The sequence below is a fragment of the Malaya genurostris genome, chromosome 3 (assembly GCF_030247185.1).
Source record: "Malaya genurostris strain Urasoe2022 chromosome 3, Malgen_1.1, whole genome shotgun sequence".
NCBI lineage: Eukaryota > Metazoa > Arthropoda > Insecta > Diptera > Culicidae > Malaya > Malaya genurostris.
The window spans coordinates 59,092,930-59,109,983 of record NC_080572.1 but is presented as its reverse complement, the minus strand read 5'-3'; the positions used below and the strand labels follow the sequence as shown (position 1 = coordinate 59,109,983).

At 37.3% G+C, this 17,054-nt stretch overlaps 1 protein-coding gene across 1 annotated transcript in view; it reads left to right on the top strand.

Annotated features, from left to right (window-relative positions):
• The window catches only part of LOC131435955 (uncharacterized), a 335,189-nt gene that overhangs the window by 238,858 nt on the left and 79,277 nt on the right, over nucleotides 1-17,054 (top strand). The window contains exons 3-4 of the mRNA XM_058604264.1: nucleotides 5,671-7,422; nucleotides 15,406-15,632. Of these exons, the coding sequence (XP_058460247.1) occupies nucleotides 5,671-7,422; nucleotides 15,406-15,632 (1,979 nt within the window). The remainder of the gene's footprint in view (nucleotides 1-5,670; nucleotides 7,423-15,405; nucleotides 15,633-17,054) is intronic.

Sequence of the window (17,054 nt, the reverse complement as noted above, 5' to 3'; positions counted from 1 at the left end):
TTGATCAGACCATGTCAATTCCAAGCCATTCAATTTAAGAATGTGATTATTGTTTGGTTTAAGAAAAGAAGCTCTTGGCTTGTGAGGAAAGATAATTAATTGCGTTTTTGCTGCATTTGGTTTAATTTTCCATTTTGACAGATAATCACTGAAAATATTTAAACTTCTTTGTAGGCGACTGCAGATCACTCTTAGATTTCTACCTGTGGCTAACAGACTTGTGTCGTCACAGAATAGCGATTTCTGACAACCAACGGGTAGATTTGGAAGATCAGAAGTGAAAATATTATACAAGATTGGAGCTACACTCGAACCCTGCGGAACACCGGCTCGTACGGGTAGCAATTCAGATTTACAATTCTGATAGCTAACCTGAAGAGTACGATCAGTTAAATAATTTTGAATCATTTTGATCAAATAAATAGGAAACTGGAAATCAGACATTTTTGCTATTAAACCTTTGTGCCAAACACTGTCGAATGCTTTTTCTATGTCTAGAAGAGCAACTCCAGTGGATAACCCAGAAGATTTATATGATTTTGTCATGTTCGTTACTCTGACAAGTTGATGAGTAGTTGAATGTTCATGACGAAATCCAAACTGCTCTGGTAAAAAAATTGAATTCTCATTTATATGAGTCATCATTCTCAACAAGATAATTTTTTCAAAAAGTTTACTGATAGAAGAAAGTAAGCTAATTGGGCGATAACTTGATGTTTCTGCTGGGTTTTTATCAGGTTTTAGGATAGGAATTACTTTAGCGTTTTTCCATCTTTTTGGGAAGTAAGCTAATGAAAAACACTTGTTGAAAATTTTAACCAGGAGTCTCAAGGCAACATCGGGAAGATTTTTAATAAGAATATTAAAAATTCCATCATTACCAGGAGCCTTCATGTTTTTGAGTTTCCTAATAATTGATTTAATTTCATCAAAATTCGTCTCAATAATGTCATCGTGTGATAACACTTGGGTTGAAATATGATCATATTTCAGTGAGACTTCATTTTCAATAGGACTCACAACGTTTAAATTAAAATTGTGGACACTCTCGAACTGCTGAGCTAGTTTTTGAGCTTTTTCACCATTTGTAAGAAGTATTTGATTTCCTTCCTTGAGAGCAGGAATTGGTTTCTGAGGTTTCTTAAGAACCTTGGAAAGTTTCCAGAAAGGTTTAGAATATGGTTTAATTTGTTCAACTTCTTTAGCGAAATTTTCATTTCGCAAAAGAGTAAATCTATGTTTAATTTCTTTTTGTAAATCCTTAACTATGTTTTTCATAGCAGGATCACGAGAACGTTGATATTGTCGTCGACGAACATTCTTCAACCGAATGAGCAGTTGAAGATTGTCATCGATGATAGGAGAATTTAATTTAGTTTGAGCTTTGGGAACTGAAAGATTTCTTGCTTCGATAATGTAATGATTCAAAATATCAATTGCTGTGTCGATGTCCGCAGAATTTTCTAAAATAGTTTCATGATCCACATGATTTTCAATGTGAGATCTGTAATCCAACCAATTAGCTCTATGATAGTTGAAAATAGAACTAATTGGATTAATTATAGCTTCGTTGGAAAGTCTGAATGTTACAGGGAGATGATCTGAGTCAAAGTCAGCATGTGTAATCGGTTCACTACAAATGTGACTTTGATCTGTTAGAACCAGATCAATTGTAGACGGGTTTTTCACGGAAGAGAAACAAGTAGGATTACTGGGATGAAGAACTGTGAAGTAACCAGCTGAGAGTTGATTATGAAGTATTTTACCATTACTGTTATTTTGCCTACAATTCCACTGGACATGCTTAGCATTTAAGTCCCCTATTACGAAAAATTTCGATCGATATCTTGTAAGTTTTTGCAAATCGCCTTTAAAGAAATTTAATTGTTCGCCGGTGCATTGGAATGGCAAATATGCTCCAGCGATGAAATAAATTCCATGAATGGTTTCAACTTCGATTCCCAAGCTTTCAATAACTTTAGTATTGAAAGAAGGTAAAATTCGATGTTTAATTTGCCGTTGGACAAAAATGGCAACTCCACCACCCATTCCAGTAAACCTGTCAAATCGATGAACCACATAATGTGGATTACTTTTCAATTTTACATTTGGTTTAAGAAAAGTTTCTGTCACAATGGCAATATGAATTTTGTGAACTTTGAGAAAATTATAAAATTCATCTTCACTCGATTTCAAAGATCGAGCGTTCCAATTTAAAATATTCAAATAATTATTTAACATCACTGTTAAATTTTAAATTCATTATAATATTATTTGCAAATTTCCATCCGATTTGAAATGCTTCAAAAAGTGATGAAGTCGAATTCATTTGGATGATCATTTGAAAAAGTTGATCTTGTAGGTAGATCATTTTATTTTCAGTTGTATCGCCTAAATCGACTTCATTTAAAGAAGCGAATGGCATTGAAGGAATATTGATAGGTAGACTGCCATTAGAACTGCCATCAGAAGAAGATGATTTGGCCGATCTGCCTATTAATAAATTGTTTTCGTTAGAAGATGAACTGCAAGTGTTTCGATTATTTACATTAGAAGAATTAAGTGGTAGTTTTCTACCTGTTACCAAAGCGTAACTGTCATTAGAAGAAGATGATGACGAGGTCGATCTACCTGTCAATAAATCGTTTTCGTTATAAGATGAACTGGAGTTTTGATTATTTACATTAGAAGAATTAAGAGGTTTTTGTCTACCTGTTACCAAAGCGTAACTGTCATTAGAAGAAGATGATGACGATGTCGATCTACCTGTCTATAAATTGTTTTCGTTAGAATACGAATTGGAAGGCGTTAAATTTGAAAAAATAAGTGCCTTAGAAGAATTAGACGTGTCATTTGTAACGGTTTTTCAGGTATGTTCTGTAAATTTAAGGTCGTTGATTTGACTTGTTGTCTAAGCGAACGAGCGTTTAAAATTTTTTCCCTGACAGGACATTTCAAATAATTGGATTTATGATTTCCATTGCAATTTGAACATGAAAATTTATCAGTGGTTTCATTCATTGGACAAACGTCTTTCGAATTCGATTTACCACAATTCAAGCACCGTATATCCATATGACAATTTTTTTTCCTTGGCAACGACAGAATTGCGTTAAGTTTGCAATACGATTATGCCGTTTATAATGTTCCCAATGAATTCTAATGTGGGAAATGAAACGTACTTTTTCTAAAGTTTTCAAATTGTTTACGTCACTTCGATTGAAAAGTATTCGGTAAAATTCATGGGAAATTCCAGAGCGTGGTTTAGAAGTACCATTCGCTCTTTTTTTACAGGGTGATTTATTAAGAGCTTGAGAACTTTTTTAAACAATAAAACGCATAAAATTTGCAAAATCTCATCGGTTCTTTATTTTAAACGTTAGATTGGTACATGACATTTACTTTTTGAAGATAATTTCATTTAAATGTTGACCGCGGCTGCGTCTTAGGTGGTCCATTCGGAAAATCCGCTTTTTTATCGACAAATTTTGTTCAGCGATGAGGCTCATTTCTGGTTGAATGGCTACGTAAATAAGCAAAATTGCCGCATTTGGAGTGAAGAGCAACCAGAAGCCGTTCAAGAACTGCCCATGCATCCCGAAAAATGCACTGTTTGGTGTGGTTTGTACGCTGGTGGAATCATTGGACCGTATTTTTTCAAAGATGCTGTTGGACGCAACGTTACAGTGAATGGCGATCGCTATCGTTCGATGCTAACAAACTTTTTGTTGCCAAAAATGGAAGAACTGAACTTGGTTGACATGTGGTTTCAACAAGATGGCGCTACATGCCACACAGCTCGCGATTCTATGGCCATTTTGAGGGAAAACTTCGGAGAACAATTCATCTCAAGAAATGGACCGGTAAGTTGGCCACCAAGATCATGCGATTTGACGCCTTTAGACTATTTTTTGTGGGGCTACGTCAAGTCTAAAGTCTACAGAAATAAGCCAGTAACTATTCCAGCTTTGGAAGACAACATTTCCGAAGAAATTCGGGCTATTCCGGCCGAAATGCTCGAAAAAGTTGCCCAAAATTGGACTTTCCGAATGGACCACCTAAGACGCAGCCGCGGTCAACATTTAAATGAAATTATCTTCAAAAAGTAAATGTCATGTACCAATCTAACGTTTAAAATAAAGAACCGATGAGATTTTGCAAATTTTATGCGTTTTATTGTTTAAAAAAGTTCTCAAGCTCTTAAAAAATCACCCTGTATAAGTATTACTTGGGAAGTGGCAAAACCAAGCAATTCTTTTAGTTCATTTTTATCTTAATCAGTACTTTGATCATTTGATAATAATGAATAAAATTTATGAAGTTTCTCGGACAAATATCGAATAAGACGTTCGTAATCTTCCAATCCATCCACCAAGACTCGACATTCTCCTCTTCGTCCGATTTGAAATGAGACTTTTACTTCCGGGAGAAAAGTAGAAAGCACAGTACGGAATGCTTTGAAGTCGGAAATCATCACCGTCACTGGTGGCATAGATTGATGTTTCTTCCCAGCACGACAAGCGTCCATTTTGGGAATTTTTGAAGAATTTTCTTCTATGTCGCTACAATCGGATTCAGGAAGAATCTCGTAAATATTGTTAGACGGCATAGAATCAACGGAAGGGAAATCCGTCCGTTGTCTTTTATTTTTACATTCAGATTCTATAAGATCGTGAATGTTATTAGAAAAATGTTGAATAACGGATTGTGATTTATTCCGTATTGAATTATTTTTAGCCTTAGGCTTGTTGCCTTTCCGGTTGGACGCAGGCATTTTTGAAATTAATGAAATTTTAAATTAAATTAACTAGGCTAAATTAGTCTTCGATTAGACTCCTAGCTAGCCTTAAAAAAGGCTGATTAATTTCTTAGTCACTCTAATATCACTCTTTGTATCACTTAGTCACTCTAATATCACTCTTTGTATCACTTAGTCAGTGATTCAGGTAGCCTTGAAAAAGACTGAAGCCTTGAATCAATGAAACTCTAGGTAGCCAGAAAAAAAATTCCAGGAGCCAAGAGCTATACGCGTTCGGTGCGAACGACTGTTCAACACCGACTGAGATTACAAGGAATGATCTCTGTATTTTATATAGATAAATAGATAGATAGATATATCGTTTCATTACTTTCTCAGTGGTTTGTGTCATTGATAAAATTGGCAGTTTGTAAAAAGAAAAATTGATTAGTTGTACGAAAATTTTAATCATTTTTTTTTAAATTAAATTCAAAACAACCACTAATATTTAACATGTTTTGCTATCGTTGGTTTTTATCCGCTTTAGATTAAGTTTAGTGAATATTATTCACAAAAGTACGCATATATGCATTTTTCGGTTTTCGTTATGTACGCTCAAGTTTCATTGGTTTACTGAAGATTTTTATCGTTATTCTGAACTGAAAATGAAATGTATGTAAAAATTCAACACTTGCCTTCATTACTGTGAGACAGATTCTAGGCATTTAAATTCAAAACAATATCCTGATTACTATCATATTGCTTCGCATGATGATGAGCTGCTCGAATATTAAACTTCTCGAAAAATTACGACACAATGACTGCACATGATAATATTATCCAGTCGTACATAAAATTTTCAAACTTTTTGATTCAATTGTACATCGTTTCTACAATTAAGTTAAACATTGTTCTTTCTTATTTTTTTACAGGTTTCTTCAGCAGCCTCCGCTTCATTCCAGCGGCCACTGCCGACAGTGGCTCCGCAGACCAGAGCCTCCGTTTACTAGATGACAGTGAGCTCGTGCTGCTCGGTATTCATCGTCAGAAGCAGGAGCAGCAACCGAACCATGGAAGCCAGTCTATGACGACGGCGACGACGACGACGACGACGACGACGACGCCCCACGAAACACCATTCTTCGTCGGCAGGTCCAAGGCAAGGGTTAACCATAATCGTAAGATTAATTCAGTGTCTTACACAGCGAGTATAGATAATATTTTGAGCAACCTCGAAGACGAGGATAACGATGATTTTGATCGGCCGTTTGAGTTCTACGACACTCAGCTCGTCTCCGGTGCCAAACTTTACGAACGGAATACCGCTGATCCCCAACCGGCACGGCACCGACTATTAGTTAATCGAATTGTCCAACAATACTATCCCAACCAGCGTCGCCACCGGAGGTCCCTGATTTTGCGTCGGCCCGCTCGCAGTGCGAACTCCGATGCACCGAGACCAAACGTAGCACTTGCGTCCTCTAGCAGTACACTATCTCCCAGTTCTATTTCTACGATTTCACCACCGCCCGCGTCCCACCTGGAAACGCGCAACGAACCTGTTGTAAATGAACCTTCCAACCAGATGAGTAGTAGTAATTATAATCAAAACCAACCAGAAAAGAATGGGAAGATGGCTGTGACTGATATTATTAGGAATAATAATAGTGAACATAATTTCGTTAGAAATCTGACGCTCGCTAATGCCGAGCATTCATCATCGGACAAGAGCCGAGAGCGGGATGGGAACAGAAGGGTCGCAGCTGTGACATTACTGCGGCAGCCCGAAAAGCAAGACGCCGCTGCTCCGGAAGTAGACCAGCGAAAGGAAACGGAGTTAGCAGCACTGGGTGCTAACAGAGCCACCCATCAGCACCATCCGGACTCGGAGACTAATACATCAACACAGAAAACAGTAACATCAACACAAACAGCCCCACTAACGTCAGTGGCAGCCGGTGGCAACGTAGTGGATTTCGTTGTTGAACGAACAATGGCACCACGGGAACATTTGCCGCAAAATAGCTACAGTGGCATTAATGTCGACAGTTTCAATTTGCTCGACGACAGCGTTCATGTCAGCAACAGCAGCAAATCGTCGGCGTCGACGTCGGCCCACGTCGGAGATCCCTCCACGCACTACAATTCCAAACAGGAACAGCCGGAGCGTCTGAGTAGTAATAACTTATTTGCTAGTGAAAACTTTGACGAGCAAATTATTTTCCTTAACGGTGGCGACTTGCTGGAAGGCAGCCCGGAACAGTACGACATGCGCCAGTTCGGCAAGGTAGAGCGTGACGTGAAAATGGGTGACTTGAGAAATAGTAACCCGTTTCTCACGGACGAACCGGTGGCACTGCCACTGAGGCCCATCATCCGGGGACCGACGGACGACCACACCGAGGATAACGTCGTCATCATCTATGCCGAGCAGCACGAAACGGTGACACTGGCTTGCGAAGTCGATGCCGACATCACTTCCAGCGTGTGGCTCAAGGATGGCCAGATGGTGCACATCATGGACAAAAAGTCACGAACCGATGACATACGGTTTGTCCGGGAATCGCACGGTGGCATCACCATCCGGAACGTGATGATGGAGGACGACGGCGTGTGGCAGTGCGAGGCAGAGAACGCCCGGGGTTTCTTCTTCAACGGACGGCCGATCAAGCTGGTGGTCCTGGGTGAGTAGTGCTAGTGCAGCTGATGTTTGTTGGAACTGACAGTCATTGCATTCATTAGTGATTCACTTCTGCACTCCGATTGTTTACACAATCGAGAGTAATGGCTCTTTAGTAGGGTACGTTGGTTTTGTTCAGTATGATTATTGTGTGATTCTTGAAGACCCTATTTTATTTTCTTCGAGATTTGTCTTGTATTGTATTACCAATACTTATTCAGGAGTATGCCTAATTATTAAGATTTAAATTGGGTGTTCAGCCACAAGTGGTGACTTTTCAGCCCTATTATATACATGATTTGGTTATTACCATGAGGACATAATTTGCTTCCGCAATTCTGAGATTTTTGTGTAGGGAAAATTCTAAACCTACTTGCATTGTGTAATGGGGAAAAGGAACTTAAATACAAACTTACTAACTAATACAGAGAGCGAATCGATTCAATTGAAGATTGCATCGATTTTTGTCGGAATTTGCTTATAATATTATGCGACATTACATCCAACGGTTCTATATTTGTGAGTCTGTGTAACTCATTTGTACTAAACCAGGGAGGACGCTTCAAAATCATTTTCTGAATTTTATTCTGAGTCCTTTGAAGCGTTTTTTTTCCTGGTGGAACAACAACTTGACCAAATTGGTACTGCATAAAGCATGGCTGGTCTGAAAATTTGTTTATAAATTAACAACTTGTTTTTTAGACAGAGCTTAGAATTTCTGTTTATAAGAGGATATAAACATTTAATATATTTACTACGCTTTGCCTGGATTCCTTCAATGTGATCCTTAAAAGTGAGTTTTTTGTCATACGTTAAACCTAAGTATTTTGCTTGATCAGACCATGTCGATTCCAAGCCATTCAATTTGAGAATGTGATTATTGTTTGGTTTAAGAAAGGAAGCTCTTGGCTTATGAGTAAGATAATTAATTGCGTTTTTGCTGCATTTAGTTTAATTTTTCATTTTGACAGATAATCACTGAAAATATTTAAACTTCTTTGTAGGCGACTGCAGATCACTCTTAGATTCTACGCTCGAACCCTGCGGAACACCTGCTCGTAAGGGTAGCAATTCAGATTTACAATTCTGATAGCTAACCTGAAGAGTGCGATCAGTTAAAAAATTTTCAATCATTTTGATCAAATAAATAGGAAACTGGAAATCAGACATTTTTGCTATTAAACCTTTGTGTCAAACACTGTCGAATGCTTTTTCTATGTCTAGAAGAGTAACCAACTCCAGTGGATAACCCAGAAGATTTATTTGCTTTTATCATGTTCGTTACTCTGACAAGTTTATGAGTAGTTGAATGTTCATGACGAAATCCAAACTGCTCTGATAAAAAAATTGAATTCTTATTTATATGAGACATCATTCTCAACAAGATAATTTTTTCAAAAAGTTTACTGATAGAAGAAAGTAAACTAATTGGTCGATAACTTGATGTTTCTTCTGGGTTTTTATCAGGTTTGAAGATAGGAATTACTTTAGCGTTTTTCCATCTTTACGGGAAGTAAGCTAAAGAAAAACACTTGTTGAAAGTTTTAACCAACAGTCTCAAGGCAACATCGGGAAGTTTTTTAATAAGAATATTAAAAATTCCATTATTACCAGGAGCCTTCATGTTTTTAAGTTTCCTAATGATTGACTTAAGGACTGAGGACAGTACCGTAAAGTGGTAGGTTTTTTTGCTATTTTCCCGTTTCAAATTAAATTTTCTTGGAAACGGTGCAGAATGTAGACAAACCCACCTGACAATGTCTTCGAAATTTAGTTGAGAATATTCTGTGAAATTTTCAGAATGATTCATTGAGTTTAGCGGTCATGGTGTATTTTTTCCTGACTGAAGAACTGCAGAAAAATGGAACGCTCGGAAATGCATACCTCAACTTGTTCATCGAATATCTCGGGCTTTGAAGGCTTGTATCATAAATCTACCGTGACAAAGTCTAAATAATTTAGTTTAGATGCGATTAGTACATAAAAACATATAAGGATAGTATCGAAAATAAGCTATCCACATATATTTGTGTTGTACGCATGTATTTGTGATGGTTTTTTGAACTCAAATCACAGCATGCTGTGCGTTTGACTGCCAGCTTTCGTTTGTTTACTTGTTTGTGGGGTTGAAATTCTACATTTTCAAAGTGGAAGTGAAAATTAAGATTCTTTGGATGAGCTACCCGGAAGAGGCAGAATATCCAGTTCTACCAAGCCGAAACTGGACCAGAAAGTGGTATCTCTAATCATGAAGAACAAATCAATGTCAATACGTGATTTGGCAAAAAAAGCAGGAACAAGTGTCGGAATGATCCAGCGAATCAAGAGGCGAAATCACCTGAGGACATACAAGAAGCAGAAAATCTCGAAACAAAGTGTAGAACAGAAGAAGCGAGTAGCAACAAGGGCCCGGAAATTGTATTCGCGTCTTTTGCAGTGTCCGGATGCATGCATTTTGATGGACAATGAGACTTATGTAAAGGAGGACTCAAAAACCCTTCCAGGTCCACAATACTGTCGTCGTTGGGGAGGATGTGAGCGATGCTGATAGGTCGATTCAAGTGGAGAAATTCGGTCGAAAGGTACTGGTATGGCAAGCAATATTTTCCTGTGGTTTGAACACAGAAAGAAATTATGAATTTTACAGGTGACATAATTCTTCAAACGATACAATTCATAACTACTGAACTTCTCAAATGACACAATATTTCATTCGTAAAGAAATTTACTAGCTCCGAGTGTAATTTGCACTCGGCTAGCAAGTGAGACTGTATGAATTTATATGCACGATTTACCAGCCAAGCAAATATGTGCTTCTGTGACTCAGTCGACTAACTTGTGTGCTTTGTGATCTAATGTTTTTCGGTTCAAGCCGCGTTGTTGATGTCGATATTTTGATTTTTTTCTTTTCGTTTTAAAGCCATGTAATTTTCAAATCACACAATTTTTTCATATTCTTGAATATAAATGTGTGTGAAATATGACGCTCCATTTATGTGCATCTGATAAGATGTAAAATAACAAGAATTTTTCGAACTGTGAAGTCAACCATTTTTTACACTATCGGAACTATAAATGCAGAAATCTATCGATCTGAGTGTCTCCAGAAGAGATTGCTGCCTTTATATAAGAAGCATAGTACACCTCCACTTTTTTGGCCGGATGCATCGTCGGCTCACTATGCCAAAACCACTCAAAATTGGCTTGCGAAAAAGAGTATAAATTTCGTTGAGAAAAATGTCAATCCACCAAATTGCCCTCAGCTTCGACCCATCGAACGTCACTGGGCAATCGAGAAGAGGGTCTTCAAGAACACTGGTAAGGCAGCTGGGAACATGCAGAAGTTCACCAAAATTTGGGCTCAAGCGTTCAAAAAATGGGATGCAACACTTGTCCGGAACTTGATGGAAAGCGTTCGATCAAAAATTCGAGAATTCGTGAAGGAAGAACTTAAATTTCATCCGGTTTTAATTATGCTCAAGTTTATCCTCGTACAATGAAGGATCAATTTTAAGTTTGAATAAAATATCGTTTTTTATCAGAATTTAAAAGAAAAATTTGTGGATAGCTTATTTTCGATACACTCCTTATGTTATCGCGATAAAAGTAAAGTCTTGTATTTTTCTGTGAAACAAAGTCAGTTTCAATGTATCCGCCATTTTTTTCGCTTTACTTTTCTGATAGCATTCTGAAAAAGGAGAGAAAAACAGCCATTCTTTCTTTGTGAAAGTTGAATATTTTTTCATCATTCATTGGAATCCATGGAATGTCCAACCCATACGATAGATTAATGTGATAAAACTTCTCATCAAAATGATAAAATGTATGCTGGCAACCCGGTACAGTTTGCTCATATACGAGAAAGTACAAGAGAAATACGATGCACAAATGGAATTGAGCGAGGCACGTGGTCGATTTAAAACTCAACACGCGACCCTCTGTCCTCAGACCTTAATTTTATCAAAATTCGTCTCAATAATGTCATTTGGTAATAACGCTTGAGTTGAAATATGATCATATTTCAATGAGACTTCATTTTCAATAGGACTCACAACGTTCAAATTAAAATTGTGAATGCTCTCGACTGCTGATCAAGTTTTTGAGCATTTTCGCCATATGTAAGAAATATTTGATTTCCTTCCTCGAGAGCAGGAATTGGTTTCTGAGGTTTCTTAAGAATCTTAGAAAGTTTCCAGAAAGATTTAGAATATGGTTTAATTTGTTCAACTTTTTAGAGAAATTTTCATTTCGCAAAAAAATAAATCTATGTTTAATTTCTTTTTGTAAATCTCTAACTATGTTTGTCATAGCAGGATCACGAGAACGTTGATATTGTCGTCGAGGAACATTCTTCAAACGAATAAGCAGTTGAAGATTGCCATCGATGATAGGACAATTTAATTTAGTTTGAGCTTTGGGAACTGAAATATTTCTAGCTTCGATAATGTAATGATTCAAATTGCTGTGTCAATGTCCGTAGAATTTTCTAAAATAGTTTCATGATCCACATGATTTTCAATGTGAGATCTGTAATCCAACCAATTAGCTCTATGATAGTTGAATATGGAACTAATTGTCTTAATTATAGCTTCGTTGGAAAGTCTGAATGTTACAGGAAGATGATCTGAGTCAAAGTCAGCATGTGTAATCGGTTCACTACAAATGTGACTTTGATCCGTTAGAATCAGATCAATTGTAGACGGGTTTTTCACGGAAGAGAAACAAGTAGGATTACTGGGATGAAGAACTGTGAAGTAACCAGCTGAGAGTTGATTATGAAGTATTTTACCATTACTGTTATTTTGCCTGCAATTCCACTGGACATTCTTAGCATTTAAGTCCCCTATTACGAAAAATTCCAGTCGATATCTTGTGAGTTTTTGCAAATCGCCTATGAAGAAATTTAATTGTTCACCGGTGCATTGGAATGGTAAATATGCTCCAGCGATTAAATAAATTCCATGAATAGTTTCAACTTCGATTCCCAAGCTTTCAATAACTTTAGTATTGAAAGATGGTAAAATTCGATGTTTAATTTGCCGTTGGACAAAAATGGCAACTCCACCACCCATTCCAGTGAACCTGTCAAATCGATGAACCACGTAATGTGGATTACTTTTCAATTTGACATTTGCTTTAAGAAAAGTTTCTGTAACAATGGCAGTATGAATTTTGTGAACTTCGCGAAAATTATAAAATTCAACTTCACTCGATTTTATAGATCGAGCATTCCAATTTAAAATATTCAAATTATTATTTAACATCACTGTTAAATTTTAAATTCATTATAATATAATAGCCATCTGAATTCAAATGCTTCAAAAAGTGATGAAGTCTAATTCATTCGGATGTTCATTTGAAAAAGTTGATCTTGTAGGTAGATCATTTTATCTTCAGTTATATCGCCTAAATAGACTTCGTTTAAAGAAGCGAATGGCATTGAAGGAATATTGGTAGGTAGACTGCCATTAGAAGAAGATGATTTGGCCAATCTTAATAAATTGTTTTCGTTAGAAGATGAACTGCAAGGCGGTCCTGTGTTTTGATTATTTACATTAGAAGAATTAAGTGGTAGATTTCTACCTGTTTCACTAGCGTAACTGACATTAGAAGATAATGACGAGGTCGGTCTACCTGTCAAAAAATTGTTTTCGTTAGAAGACGAATTTAAAGGCGTACCTGTTTTTTGTTTTAAATTCGAAGAAATAAGTGCCTTAGAAGAATTAGGCGTGGCATTTGTAACGGTTTTTTTTTATTTTCAGATATGTTCTGTGAATTTAAGGTCGTTGATTTGACTTGTTGTCTAAGCGAACGAGCGTGTCCCTGACAGGACATTTCAAATAATTGGATTTATGATTTCCATCGCAATTTGAACATGAAAATTTATCAGTGGTTTCATTCATGGGAGAAACGTCTGTAGAATGCGAGTTACCACAATTCAAGCACCGTATATCCATATGACAATCTCTGGTTCCATGGCCGAAGCCTTGGCAACGACGACATTGCGTTAAGTTTGCAATACGATTATGCCGTTTATAATGTTACCAATGAATTCTAATATGGGAAATGAAACGTACTTTTTCTAAAGTTTTCAAATTGTTTACGTCACTTCGATTGAAAAGTATTCGGTAAAATTCATGGGAAATTCCAGAGCGTGGTTTAGAAGTACCATTCGCTCTTTTTTTATAAGTATTACTTGGGAAGTGGCAAAACCAAGCAATTCTTTTAGTTCATTTTTATCTTAATCAGTACTTTGATCATTTGATAAGCCTTTCAAGACAGCCTTGAAGGGTATGTCTGATTTTATATCATATGAATAAAATTTATGAAGTTTCTCGGACAAATATCGGATAAGACGTTCATAATCTTCCAATCCATCAACCAAGACTCGATATTCTCCTCTTCGTCCGATTTGAAATGAGGCTTTTACTTCCGAGAGAAAAGTAGAAAGCTCAGTACGGAATGCTTTGAAGTCGGAAATCATCACCGTCATTGGAGGCCAATGATGTCCAGGCTCAGCACACGAGCTGCTCTATACCTGCAATGTGTGCCTATTAAACTCGTGTGCTGTGCTTTTCAAACCACACTCATGAGCGTGTGCTATTTGTGTAGTCCACCTACTGACAATAAACAATACAAGAGCGGACACTGTGTGGTTAAAATTATATTATATCATCAAATTTTGAAAAAAAAAAAACGGACACTCAACTCAGCACGTGAGCTAGCACATGAGTCAGCTCACGAACTAGCTCCCCATTCCAGCTCATAAGCCAGCAGATGAGCCAGCATCGTGAGCTGATTCTTCGAAGCATACGACTCTCGATCTAGCAGCAATACGGCACTCGTGTGCTTGGCCATCACTGCTGGAGGCATAGATTGTTGTTTCTTCCCAGAACGACAAGCGTCCATTTTGGGAATTTTTGAAGAATTTTCTTCTATGTCGCTACAATCGGATTCAGGAAGAATCTCGTAAATATCGTTAGACGGCATAGAATCAACGGAAGAAAAATCCGTCCGTTGTCTTCTATTTTTACATTCAGATTCTATAAGATCGTGAATGTTATTAGAAAAATGTTGAATAACGGATTGTGATTTATTCCGTATTGAATTATTTTTAGCCTTAGGCTTGTTGCCTTTCCGGTTGGACGCAGGCATTTTTGAAACGAACATTAGTAATGTCACACCTAAGAAATGTCGATACAAAACGTTCCTGTCGGGGACAATCCTACGTGGTTAAAATAACATTATGTTGGTTATATAATTTACCCTTCTAATCAAGCCATGTATTATTGATGAAAATGCATTTCACACAGTAGAACAGCTTCCACCTAAGCTTCTCTGACTCAGACAAAATCCCCAAAGTCAATCGAAAAAAAAAATGGAAAAACCAATCTTCTCCTTCTTTCACTGGCCGATGTCGATTCAATCACTTCCTTGAATTTTTTTTGTGACACCCGAGACATAAACTAGCTGAGTCACAATTATTGGAAGAAATTCTGGAATGTTTCCTCTCTTCTGTGTTGAGAGTTTTCGCTTATTTTCCCTTTCTGCTGTTCTTCCGTTTATTTTTCTATTCGATACTTTGCTCAACGGTAGAAGGTAGATGTCATGCCACAATTCGAATGCTGCAAGAAGTGTAGATTTCTTTTTCTACGAGCAAAGACGTCAAATTCATCCTGACGAAGAGGTTTTTCATTGCTATTCTCAAACAATTGCTTGACGGCTTGCTACCTCCTGAGGGATCTGAAATATCAGAACGTGTTGAAATAGCTCAAGTTGGATCACCGGGGGAACAGGCTTACTCTAAATCGAATTTGATGAACATATTTTTTTTGACAATGTCAGTTGCTAGGTATTACGGAAAACTACAGCACTGCATAATTTATGTCCGCATGCCAAATTTTTCCAACAAACAAACCCAACCGGTTCCCACAACTCATTTCGAATAACACCTGTGCTTTATTTTATCGTTCTCTCGTTCGTTTAGATCCGCCGAAGGAACCGTACCTGCTGATAGACCAGCGGCGCCTCGATGCAGGCAACATGTTTATCCCGGTGAAGGAAAACTCCGAGCTTACGTTGGCCTGCGTCAGCGAGGGCGGAAATCCTAAACCGTCGCTCAGCTGGGAAGTGCTGCTTAGTCCCGGGATCGACCGCCACGCACAAAAAATTTCCAACGATGTACTGGAGCTGCAGGAGATTAAACGAGACAAGGTTTGTATCACGGCGCGGCCGACCAACCGGAGCGCAGAAATGAATTTTGCTTTTCTCTTGCTCTCACATGTGTGTGTGTGTGTTTGTATGTGTGTGCGTGGAAGGATTTGGATGTATTTGTGCTTAAATTTTATGCTCTGATTCCTGACAGTGCGCGTTGATGGTGCCTTTTGAAACATTTTTTCGGGAACATGCGAGCATGTTTTTTATCCTTTATCCCGGCTAGAGGAACATTGGTGTTATGCTTCGAGCTGATTCAAGCTATGCTGATCGTGCTGTACCGAACTGGTAGAAGACCCGGTTGGCAGCTGTAGAGGAAATGAAAGAAAAATAGACGGGATGTGCGCTACATGTTTTCCCCGTACCGACCAAGAGGAATGAAGCTTTTCATTCCTGTTCGCACATATTTCATTCGGTACGGATTAGTGATGCACATAATTTGATGAATTTCACTACTCTGAATGAATGTTTTCATCGTGGACTTAGTCCCGATAATGGAAGAATGCTGTGAAGGGAACAAATGAGGATGTAGAAATTTGCATTAAATTGCGCTGCTTCTGCTAGCAAAGTTCGATCACGTTCGATCGTTGCGATTAGTCGCCAAAAAATCGATGCTGTTCGAATATATTAAAACATCAAAACATCGAATAGAATTTGCATAAGTTTTAGAACACTGGGCTGAAACTAAAATGGGTTGTATGCAAGACAGGACCGATCACGATTACATTAAAAATGAAATAATTCAAAGGTACCTATAATAAATACAAAAATAAAGATGATGGTGGATGCACTAAAAGTCACAAATTAAAAACTTGCTCTACTCTTAGTGTTTGCATTTTTGGCGAATGATCAAAATGACAATAAGTTTTTTTTTCAGAACAATTGATTCTACTCTATTTTGATGCCTTCAACAAATTTTACATTTGAAAATTTTTGGAAAATTTCCTTTAAATGAAAGTCAATTATGATGATTTCAAAGTTACTTAAAAGATCAATTTTGGATACGAACAACCTCAAGATATAAATCTTGACAAATGAAACGATTTTATGTCATAAAAAGTTTCAAGACAGAGAACGTACAAACTCAATCATTTTATAAACAGCGATTACAGAAGATTTTAAATATTTTGATCGAAAAATGTGAATGTGCAAAATTTGAATAACCATCAACCAATAAACTCAGTAATAGTGTAATTTGATTGATCCTTCGTTAAACAGCGTCGATATTCTTCGGAAACTGTCTGAAAATAGAATGGCAGCAATACAAGGAAAAAAATATGTGACACAGTCCGCAGAACATATTTTGTTACTTTAATTTAATTTTCACTTTTGCATATTAAGGAACAAATGCATACGCAACCAAATTCCTTAAGGGGCGGATAGGGTATAACACTTTTGAAAAATCATTTATTATTTTCTTTA